Consider the following 11,804-nt stretch of genomic DNA (forward strand, 5'->3'; position numbering starts at 1 on the left):
CCGCACGCTGCAACATTGCAGTGTCACGCCGACCGCGGCCGCTGTCCGTAACGATTTCACTCATTTGTGAGCTGGCTAGGCCTACTTCGGCATCGTCCGCGGTTTCGGCATCATTTGCGGTTGGCGGCGAGCTACTCTCGATGCTTTCAGAAGGAATGGAGCGCTTTTGAAAGTTATAAGCTGATCGCTTCTTCTTCTTGCCGAACTTGTGCCTCATGGTGAACTTTCCCGGTGGATCGGACATCGTTGGGCATGGTGCCATCAAACCTACGAGACGCGCAGTCGCGTCGCCTGCGGAGTGGAGCAGACGATGGGAACCTCGCGCAGCCAACCACAGCACGCGTCTTTGGTCACGTGCGCTAGTCAACGAATCGGATCGCGCGTTCGGGCTTTTTTCCTCCCCGGATTTCAACGTCACTGGCGTACCGACGGAGTCACTTTTCGCGGGAAATTAAAGAAGGAAGGCTCCTCTTTCCAACGAGACCAAGATGGCTGCGATCGCGCGCGTAGAAAAAGAGCTACGCGTCGCGATAAAAAGGGCTGTTTCTGCGCGGAATTCAGCTCACAGTGATGTTATAAATTGATATTGCGGACGAAATACTCTTCCCTGAGATTCGAAATTTGGTGAATTAAAGGAATATTAGCTGTAGAATTCGAAAATTTCTTTTTCAAAAAATCGATTTTTTCGCGATTTTTTCGCCGCCAAGAGCCGTGTCCCCCCTTAAAGTAACATCTGTTAGGCCTTGTTATGGAGCCTTGTGGCCTTCTTCAGTCATTCGGTTAGTTAAAGCTCGCGAAGGTTTAATGTTAACGCATTTCCGTTGGATCAACCAATTGACTGACCTTTTTTTTTGTTACTACCAAGACTATAAGCAGGAGTGTATGGAGGACCCACCATGTAGCAGGCCTGGCAGAAAAGCTTGAGCATTTCAGACAATGTGCCCGGGAACTGCAGGCCACCACCACCCTCCGCACCGTTGCCAGCGCCATTTGCGTTGGCGGCCGCAGGCTCCTTGTAGCAGGCATACAGGCGGGACAGGTGGCTGGCTGCTTCGGGAGGAATCGCCTCCAGCACCTCCTTCAGGGGCGGAGGCAGCAGGCGGGGGTGCATTTTGTCTACGCAGCCGAGACCGAAAAAAAAATAAGATTAGGCCAATTCTAAATTACCTGATTAGTAGGCGTGTGCGAATACCAAATAGTAGATGTAAAACACAATATTGAATCGAATCAAGAAAAAGAAAGCCGGATATTGAACAACGGAAAACTTATCTCAAAGATTAATGCTTAGAAATAGTGCGCAAGAAAACATGCTGCTGCAAATGGTCAGGAGTCTACTAGCATTGCATGACAAGAATGTTGCAAGCTATCAGTAACTTGGGTACCCTAGGAATCAAGATGTACAGTATGGTGTGCTCTTATTAAAGGGAATACTAAATTAGTGTGCCAGCAGTGATTACAGCTCAATGCTATCCGAAGGCCTGGAAAACATTTTCTTTTATCAACAGAATGTCTGCTGAACAGAATCAAGTGCTTTTTGCCCGCTTAAACTGAATTACTGAAGTTATGTTGTACAGAACAGCTTACAAGACTTTATATAGTGGACCTCTGTTTTATGGAAATCCCTTATTGCGTAGAAAACTTTCAAGGTTTCTTTTCGGGACCATCAATAAAGTTCTTTGTCTGCCTGTCTGTTCCAAGTTTCTTCCAAAATACAGAAGGGTTTTCCTAGCTTTGAAGGCAGGTGGGTTTTGCGAGTTATACTGTCCACTTGTGAAGGTCAATTGGCACGACAAGAAGAAAACGTGAACCGCACATACTGTGACTCAATCGGCCCTTCATGCGCAGCCACAGTGGGTACTACACGGGTCAATCTGCAGTCACATCAACAATAAAGAGCCTTTTCAGTGTCGGGTTCGGCATCATTTGCCACCTGTCAAAGGTTTCAAAATCGGAAATGCCATAGCAAGTTCTGGCGAGGTACTCCCTTTCCTTTCTGACCAAAAGTCTGGCCGACTGCAGCCATTCGTACATGCTCACACCAACACCGCCACATCAAAATAGCCATCAGTGTATTCCAACGTCCTGCTCATGCGCCGTTGATTGGCTCAGCAGCTTTGCGACTGACCCGAAACGGTTGCTTCTCGACCAAAGCGACCATTCGTAAGTAACTTGGCTGCACAACCCCGACAGCTTGCCAGTCTGAAGGTGGCCTGCCGAAATTTCCTGCACGGGTGAGTCGGCCAAACCGCAACAAGTATTCTCCTTGATGCACCAAATCTTACCGACCCCCTAGATACAGGAAATCCCCCACTAGCATACCATAACGTGGACGCCGGGTCACATTATGGTCACTGGAAGGGAACCGGGAGGCAGACAGGGTGGCTCGACAGGCACGTACCCAGGGGGGGGCCCGGGGGGGCCCGGGCCCCCCCCGAAATCAAATGGCATACCCCCCCCCCCTCCCCACCCACGCCACCACTCCTCACACATTCCTAAAGCGCTGCCAGATGAATGTTGAGACTGGGCAGCTATTCATCGGTCAGCATTATGCTGCCTTTTTCACTTCTTTTGGATGGCGGTAGTTATCAGCATCTCTTGGGATGTGAAGGCCGGTTTTCTCATAGATTCGGCGCCCACGAGATTAACTTGAGATGCGTTCATTTGTCACCATCCATTCAACTGTCACGTGCATCATCATCATCATCATCATCAGCCTGGTTACGCCCACTGCAGGGCAAAGGCCTCTCCCATATTTCTCCAACAACCCCGGTCATGTACTAATTGTGGCCATGCCGTCCCTGCAAATTTCTTAATCTCATCCGCCCACCTAACTTTCTGCCGTCCCCTGCTACGCTTCCCTTCCCTTGGAATCCAGTCCGTAACCCTTAATGACCATCGGTTATCTTCCCTCCTCATTACATGTCCTGCCCATGCCCATTTCTTTTTCTAGATTTCAACTAAGATGTCATTAACTCGCGTTTGTTCCCTCACCCAATCTGCTCTTTTCTTATCCCTTAACGTTACACCTATCATTCTTCTTTCCATAGCTCGTTGCGTCGTCCTCAATTTGAGTAGAACCCTTTTCGTAAGCCTCCAGGTTTCTGCCCCGTAGGTGAGTACTGGTAAGACACAGCTATTATACACTTTTCTCTAGAGGGATAATGTTTTGTTAGTTCAACCTTCTTTGTTTAGGCTCATCCAGGGACCAGGAAAGGGATGCGGCTGTTAGTCAGCTGGTCTGTACTCTCGTGGAACGAGTTGCGGGTGGAGAAAACGCCAATTGCGTTTAACTTTTCCTTTCGCTTCATTATTTCTTTGAATGACAGCTCGTCGCGACGCTGGCAGATGCCCGGAATCATATACACGTGATATAGGTTAGATAAGGTGGGAAATAAAATAATGTGAAACAGCGTCCATCACGAAAACCTGCAATAACCCTCAAACCCATAATCAAGATGACTGTCGCCCGTTACCTCGTCTGGTTTTTCCCTAATTGTATAGCACTTCTCGTGCAAAATTGGCAACTGGAAACAAAAATCGCAAGGAGTTGAGAAATCGAGCGATCTACTAAGGGAGAGAGCCAAGGCAGCAACCTAACTGCAAGGAAAAGCGAATTTAACAACAAATCTAACAAATATAACCGTTGCTTCATAAAATATTTATGGATCAACATCTTTTTATTTAAATAGGAAGTAGAGAAAACGCCGTCGGAAGCGCAGAACAATTACGTGTTTTGAATGACGCTTCTGCAGTTATCGGTCGAATCGCCTCACGTAGCCACTTCTCTATTGTGCTTATGTGGGTGTTTTTCTAACCTTTCGCGGTGGGCGCAGTACGTCTACAATCGCAGTATCCTGCGCTCTACGCGGTTGTATGGGACTGGCGGCCACACAGCGGTATACGCAACTTCCCAAATAACAGCACGAGTCGTTTTCGCACTTGGAGCAGCAAACGAGGAATCCAAAAGAACTGTGATTGTTTCGCAAACGTATATTTCGCTGTAAATCTTCCAGAGCTAATACAAAAAATGCACTATAGTCGGAGACAACTTAAGTCTACAGTGAAGCCTCGCCCACGCCCTCATTACAACCAGCCACTGTTCCTCCACGAGGCTGCAAATAATCCGTACTTCAAACTTTTCCTGTTACCCAAATAAGGCGGTAACCATAAAAAAGTAAAATTATTAGCGCTTAATTTTACACGTTTTCCCTCGCCTACTACAGTGGAATGACGAAAGCCTAATTATTTATTGAACTGAAATGCTTGCTTCGCTGCAACTATTTATTGTCAAGCTTCACTTCAGTTGGCAGTGAAGTTTCATGAGTAAACCGGCTCAGCAGTGAAAAGAACTGTACCGCAGACTTTTGAAGAGTGAAATATACTCAGACTCCGTACACTTTGTCCATGTCTGTTGCATACCTCATTGATTCCGCCGATGGAAAAACTCTTCAAGAACAGCCGACAATCCGGAGCTATCAAGCACGACGCCATTTTGATAAGGCCGCATGACGGTGATTTTGTTTGCTTCTGTTATTAACTGGCGGAGTAATATTGCTACATGCGTGTGGTATTTGTTTGAACGAGGCGCGTGGGTGCCATCACTCCAGAAAAGAGGAGGAAGAACGAACTGGGCTCGCGCTGTGAATCTGACCGGTCAGCGCTGCAAGCGTTGTTGTAAATATAACCTATAAATAGTTTCTCGTCTTACTGACTCATCTTTCGCGTAAGAATATCTACAGAGGTTCTACAGCTACCTTAATTGTACACAAGAAAAGCAGGGAGATACCTATAGGGAAAGGGGTCAGACAGGGAGACACAATTTCTCCAAAGCTATCCACTGCTTGCTTAGAAGAATTCAAGCTATTAAGCTGGGAAGGCTTAGGAGTAAAGATCGACGGCGAATATCTCAGCAACCTTCGGTTTGCCGATGACATTGTTCTATTCAACAACAATGCAGACGAGTTACAACAAATCATTGGAGACCTTAACAGAGAGAGTGTAAGAGTGGGGTTGAATATTAATATGCAGAAGATAAAGATAATGATAAACAGCCGGGCACAGGAACAAGAGATCAGGATCACCAGTGGGCCTCTAGAGACTGTGAAGGAGCACGCTTACCTAGGTCAATTAATCACAGGGAACCCTGATTATGAGAAGGAAATTCACAGAAGAATAAAAATGGGTCGGATCGCATACGGCAGACATTGCCAGCTCCTGACTGGAAGCTTGCCATTATCATTGAAAAGTAAGATGTGCAATCAATGCATTTTGCCAATGCTGACATATGGGGCAGAGAGTCGGAGACTGACAAAGATGTTTGAGAGCAAGGACCATGCAAAGAGCGATGGAATGAAGATTGCTAGGCATAACATTAAGATACAGAAAGACAGTTGTTTGGATCAGAGAGCAAACGGGTATAGACGATATTCTAATTGACATCAAGAGGAAAAAATCGAGCTGGGCAGGTCATGTAATGCGCTGGTTAGATAACCGTTGGACCATTAGGGTTGCAGAATGGGTACCAAGAGAAGGAAAACGCAATCGAGGATGACAAAAGACTAGGTGGAGCGATGAAATTAGGAAATTCGCGGGCGATAGTTGGAATCGGTTGGCGCAGGACAGGGGTAATTGGAGATCGCAGGAAGAGGCCTTCGTTCTGCAGTGGACTTAAAACAGGCTGATGATGATGATGATAATGACGACGACGACGATGATGATGATGATGAAGGTGGTGGGCCCCCCCCGAAAAAAAATCCTGGGTACGTGCCTGTGGCTCGAGGATACCCAACAGACCGAGCACTTCGTGATCTTGCCCCAGAGGAGTCCACCTCAGTACTGTGTGACTATGCGGCAATCCTAAATTACTACAAGAGACTGGAGTGGATCTACTCCCTTCCCTATAGAAACTAACAAAGGAGGAGGCTGTCAGCTGGCGCTTGATCCAGACTGGCACGTACCCCAACTTACACATTCTTAATGAAACGCACCCAACGGCATACCCCACACGTTGCCCATGGTGCTCTGAGAAGCCAACACATTTACGCACCACCTGGACTTGCTGGGCCATCCCCGGACTGGCCCCTATAGACCAAGCGAGGGTGGAGCGGTGGGAGGGGCTGCTGGCCAGCGACAGCCTTGACGATCAACTCAGTTCGATCGACAGGGCACGCAGAGCGGCAACAGCCTGTGGCGCCCTGGACTGAGGGCAGCGACCTCCACTTGAATGGGACCCATGAACCAAGTGTGCCCCACGCCACAAACCCATTTAGTCTTTCGAATAAATCTCTCTCTCTCTCTCTCGCACTAAAAATTCAATACAAACTCAACCCACATCATCGCATAATTATTAACTTCATGGCCACAGTGTCAAAGCAAGGCTTGAAGAGCACATTTGAAAACGTCACTGTCGATTGCCTGCAATACCTATTGCAGAACATTTTTTTTGCCTGCGTTTAAAAGAATGTCATAGCGGTATAGAAGTGGTATGCCACGGTGTCTTCTTAACGATTTCGGAGGCTGTGCTTCAAGCACAGAAAAAAGAAAACATTACTTAGATGGTCACCCATTGTAAACAATTGAAAGAGGATTTAAAATGTGCTCTGCAATCCCTGCCAGTGGCACTGTGGATTTAAAATCAACAATTAAAGAATTTGTTAGTTAATCACCACAATAATTAATAAAGAAACAGAGCAGGCTTGTCCAGGAGGTTCCCAAAAACGTGCAGCCGGTTTTATCGGAACGGATGGCTTCGCTTCGTTTCTAAGCTTGCTGCCTGTTAGCTGGAACAACCAGTACACAGCAAGCCTGCACAGCTTCAGGCAACTTGGAACAGACCCAACATTGTGCTCCTCTCCAGTATCACCGACTTCAAGACAGTGATAGAAAATTGTGTAACATTTAAGACATATGTAAATAGCCCACCCCTAACGTAAAACCCCTTCACTGGGGCCTTGGAGGTATTGTGAATAAATAAATAAATAAATAAATAAATAAATACATAAATAAATAAATAAATGTCGACCACACTCCGCTAGCCATGTGACCATGGCTTTCCAGCCAGGAACATTAGTCAAGTGAGCTACTAATGCTCGAAAACACACCCAATGATGTCCTTCATGCTAGGCGACACAAATACAGCCCCCTCCCCACCCCACTCACCCTCGCTGGACGGACCCTCCCGACGCAGCAGGGTGGCTCGCTCCAGAGCCAGGCGGGCACCCCGCAGCCATGCCTCAAAGCCTGGGTCGGGGCCAAGGGCCTGAACCTGCGTTGCACAGGAACAGCGAGAGAAAGAGTAGAGGTTGCCGACAGCCCAAAGTTTCTTACAAAAATGGCAATTACAAGATAACCCCAGAGCTAATGTTTACGGCAGCTGCAAGTCCGCCGGCTAAGCCACCAAGGGAATCGTGGTTAGCAATGCTTCAATTTGCCGAAGCTTTATCCTACCAGCTTAAAAAGTCTTTGCATACCGATCACCTTCAACAGAACATCACGTTATGAATGTCACAATTAACAATGATTATGCATGCATGCTCAGTACAAATCCAGCACCCAACGACCGCTTCCTTGGAGTAACAGTAACGAATCTCGAAGGCAATGCTTTTGCAGGCTGTATGCACCGGAAGCAACTAAGGAGTGTTGGAAGCATGTCAAAGCTGCCAATGCTTTGGACGTCACCTATTGCCTCTATGCGTGTGGACAAATGTAATTCCCATAGAAATTTACAAATATAAAGCCTAGTAAAACAAGAACATCTGAAGCGACAAGCACAAAGATTAGACAAATCTGTGTAGGGATCTCTAGGACTAGCTTATTGATTTGTGCAGCTTGAACGATTGAGCTGTTTGATATTACTGTCTGCACGTAACAAAGCAACTGAAGCACACAATTTTTTGAAATTAACAGCAGCAGAAAATATCCCAAACGAAGAAGGCCAAAACTGAACCCTTGTAAGCATCCATATGTTTTCGCCAACATCCTCATGGGAAATGAAAGGCTATTTACTTATAAGGATGTGAGAATGGTACTCTTTTTGAAATTGAATTGAATACTAACCAAATATAGTGCTGGAAGTGAATTGAATTTAATAGTCAATGCCTGATTTTGTGGACTCCCCAGGGACCGCAAGAACATTTGAAAAATCGGGCATCTTGAAAATCAGTCATCGACTACACTGAATACTTCACATAGTTCTCGAACTAAGAACTGCCATTTTCCCCATCAACATAAAACAATATTTATCTCCTAGCATACTAAATGTTTAGCGAGCACTTACCATCTTATTGCATGTTATCAAGTGTGAAATACAAAAAGTGAGGGTATACGAATACCAAATAGCAGATTTTGAATCGAATATTGAATCGAATCAAGAAAAAAAGCCATATATCAAATTGAATATGGAATATCAAGAAATTTAACACAAACATTCCTGCTTCCAAATTTTGTGCAAAATATCATAGTGATGCACATGCTTAGGAGGCAAATCACATTACCTAAAAAAGAATCTTGCCAGCTATCAGTGACTTGGGTACTTACGAATCAAGATGCATATTATGTTCTACTCTTATTAAAGGGAACACCAAATTAGTATACCAGCAGTGATAACAACTCACTTCATATACGAAGGCCTGGAAAATATTTTTGGTCAATAGAATGGCTGCCAAATAGAATTAAATGCTTTTTTTTTCTTCCATGGAAGCTGAAGAAACAGCGAAGTTGTCCTAAATGCCAATGGGGTTTTCAGTTTAACAGTGGGCCAAACAGCGCTCAATAGCAATCTTCCATTGCTTAGAAAGTACTGCTTTTCAGTTTTCGACCAGAAAAACAGGAAGCTTTTCAGTCTTTATGGCAGGTGGTTTTAGTGGGTTATCATCAGCTCGTTAAGGCCAATCTGCAGGACAGACAACAGCGAGGAATGCAGATCACATCACTCGGCATTGCTCTGCGCAGTCATGGGAACCGCACGCGTCGATCGACAGTAAAAACATTCTTGATCTTCACGCATGGTTCTGTGATTTGCACAAGCGCTGCTTTTGTGGTTCCCTCTGTGCTACATAGCGTTAATCATTTCGTTCGGTCTAGTCGACCTGGTTGAACCTTGCACCAATAATGACTGCGCACCGTAAGTACGCTGCGTGCATCAAGGCACCTGTCACTGCGGAGTCATTCGCCGAAGGTACCAATATTCGAAAAATCGAATGTTCGAGAAAACGAACATTAGATGTTCGATTTGCAAATCAAATTATTCAAATGTTCTCTGTTCGATTCGAAATCGAATATTTTAGCATTCGCACACCCCTAATAGAAAGCATTAATGGTGCATTAGGCACAAATAAGCGGTTCGCTCTCCTACCCAGGAGCATTAGGAGAGTGCAAATGATTGCAGCTTGGAAAAACAAGTCTGGCCCCCTGAGCAATGTCCAACATTCTCCAACGTGGAACTTCTCACGTTTCATGTCTACTATGGCAGCCAGGATGAAATTTATCCCACGTTCACTTTTAATGTCATGTTTGAACATGCACACCCCACTATTTGATATGTTCAAAAACTATTACAAAAATATCCGTGTGCACGAGCAGCGACTATTCGACTCAAAGAGGGAACCAAGCAAGACAACATCTGACTCGCAATTGTAGTTAACTGTGCTCCCGCATCCTACCTGGGCGGCCCGTTCAAGGCACTCGGAAGGCACCAGTGCCGACACCGGCGGCAGCAGGGGGACTACCGCGTTGCTCAGGCACTCGCACAGCGGACAGAGGAACTCTCGCTTCTCCACGTTGAAGCTGATGTGCCGGCCGTACCTGCGCATGGCATCCGAGTGCATAAGCGACGGGCCGCCTGTTCTGCTCTGTCCCCTCTGTACAGCTGGCATCAAAAGTTTGCCCTGATTATGACACCTTAAAGTTATCGAATTTCTGAGCAGTTCATGACCGCAGCCAGTAAAACTGCACAACACTACTGTTATTTACATGAATCTAATGCGCGCCTTTCTTCTTTTTCAAAAAGAAAGATGGACCTGAAAATTGCCGGCACTTTACAATCGGACACGAAACCAAAACCACATTCGTGGCGCTGGCAACCATCAGAGCCATCAGACGCGGAGTCAAGCACGTTTTCTTGAAGGTTGCTGTGGGTTTATTTTGTGCCCTACTACCATCACTTTCAGAGACGCCATCACTTTTGCGAAATTTCACGCAACTCGACACCAGATGCGTAGGCACGTACGACCAGCAGCGCTTCAGGCACTGCACCAAAGTTCGCTATCTGCGCAGAGTGCCAGGAGCGATCTCAGCTGCAAATTTGGACAGGAGCCTTGGTTCCGTACAATCGTGCACAAGGGTTCATCGACCAGTTGCCTGCTTTTACGCTGACAAAGATCAGGCCCCTTGGTTCCCCTTCTTCTCGCCCTTGCTTGTGGCTGGCGGTTACAATCGCAAAGGTACAAGAGACGGTTTCAGAAGTGCATCAAAATCGGCACCATCGTTCTCCTTGCCGTGCGAAGTCCAACGGCTAGCACTGCTCACCTGGCTGGGCGCCGCCGCTCCTTGGTGACGACCGACTCGAAGAACTTCTGCCAGCAGCGGGCGTGCATGACGTGGCCGCAGGTGCTGGCATGCGGACCGTAGCGCAGGTCCCCAAAGGCACAGGTGGGGTCTTCCTCGTCCAGGGGGTTCGTCGACCCGTCCTTCTTGGACTGGGACTCGTCCTCGTCCTCGCCGCCCGAAGACGGTGGGGGCGGCGGCAGCTGCGACCGATCCTGCGCACAAACCGGATCAGTTAGAAGCTTTCGGTGCCCTTGACTGATTGGTCGTGTCGTAGGGTTTCAATTTCCACAGCGAAGCTCCACTTTGCGAACCCTCCCCGACTTTCACGACTGCTGCCTGATGGGTGCTGCTTCTGTCTTGACAAACAGCTCAAACTTCAAAAAAGAAAAAAAGAAAAGAAAGCACTGAGCTGCGTACCCCGTGGTGGGATTGAACCTGGGTCCAACAGCACAGTAGCAGTCCGATGCTCGACCGTTAGGCCATAATCGCACGCCCACTTCTTCCATGCCAATGCCAACTAGCTCTTTGGGATAGCCACTGTGTGCGTTGCATTGCATAGCATGGGCGTGTGAGAGCACATTCGAGATTACCAGTGTCCTTTGCACTCAAGACGCAGAAATCAAATGGCCTGATTTAGCACACTTGATTAACCATCAATTCCAAGATGTGCGTTGGATATCATTAACCTTTTTTTTTTGTTTACAAATTTATGCCCAGTTTATTTCCAAATGTTTACGAAATGTTGTTTCAATACCAGCTAGGCACTTAGCTATATTGCTTTGTTGTTGGCCTCTGGAATTAATACACAATGTCATTGCAACTCGGGTTGAAAAGCAATGTAAAACAAGATTTCCAATTGCAACAGATCAACAAAAAAACTTTTTCTGTGCAAAAGAAAATAATAAATCACGTGGATCCAACACAATGTTGGAATCTAAAGGATGCAAAGCTTGTCTGAATTAGCAAGGTAGCAGCAGTAGCAGATGACACGAGCGCAGCCTCATTGCCTGTCTGCATCACTAGGACAAAGGCGAGAACAAGTGCTCATAGAAGCATAGATGTGCCACGGGATACAAAAAAAAAAGATTATGGGGTTTTACGTGCCAAAACCACAATCTGATTATGAGGCACGCCATTGTGGGGGACTCCGAATTAATTCGGACCACCTGGGGTTCTTTAAGGTGCTCCCAAATCCAAATACAAGGATATGTTTGCGTTTTGCCCCCATCAAAATTCGGCCGCCGTGGCCAGGATTTGAT

General features: G+C 46.6%; 1 protein-coding gene across 1 annotated transcript in view; it reads right to left on the reverse strand.

Annotated features, from left to right (window-relative positions):
- Positions 1-11,804, reverse strand: part of Ubr1 (Ubr1 ubiquitin ligase) — a 67,432-nt gene that overhangs the window by 23,365 nt on the left and 32,263 nt on the right. Inside the window, exons 17-20 of the mRNA XM_070527141.1 lie at positions 10,525-10,757; positions 9,660-9,801; positions 7,159-7,264; positions 896-1,116 (exon numbers count right to left, since the gene is read on the reverse strand). Of these exons, the coding sequence (XP_070383242.1) occupies positions 896-1,116; positions 7,159-7,264; positions 9,660-9,801; positions 10,525-10,757 (702 nt within the window). The remainder of the gene's footprint in view (positions 1-895; positions 1,117-7,158; positions 7,265-9,659; positions 9,802-10,524; positions 10,758-11,804) is intronic.

The sequence above is a fragment of the Dermacentor albipictus genome, chromosome 10 (assembly GCF_038994185.2).
Source record: "Dermacentor albipictus isolate Rhodes 1998 colony chromosome 10, USDA_Dalb.pri_finalv2, whole genome shotgun sequence".
NCBI classification, from domain to species: domain Eukaryota; kingdom Metazoa; phylum Arthropoda; class Arachnida; order Ixodida; family Ixodidae; genus Dermacentor; species Dermacentor albipictus.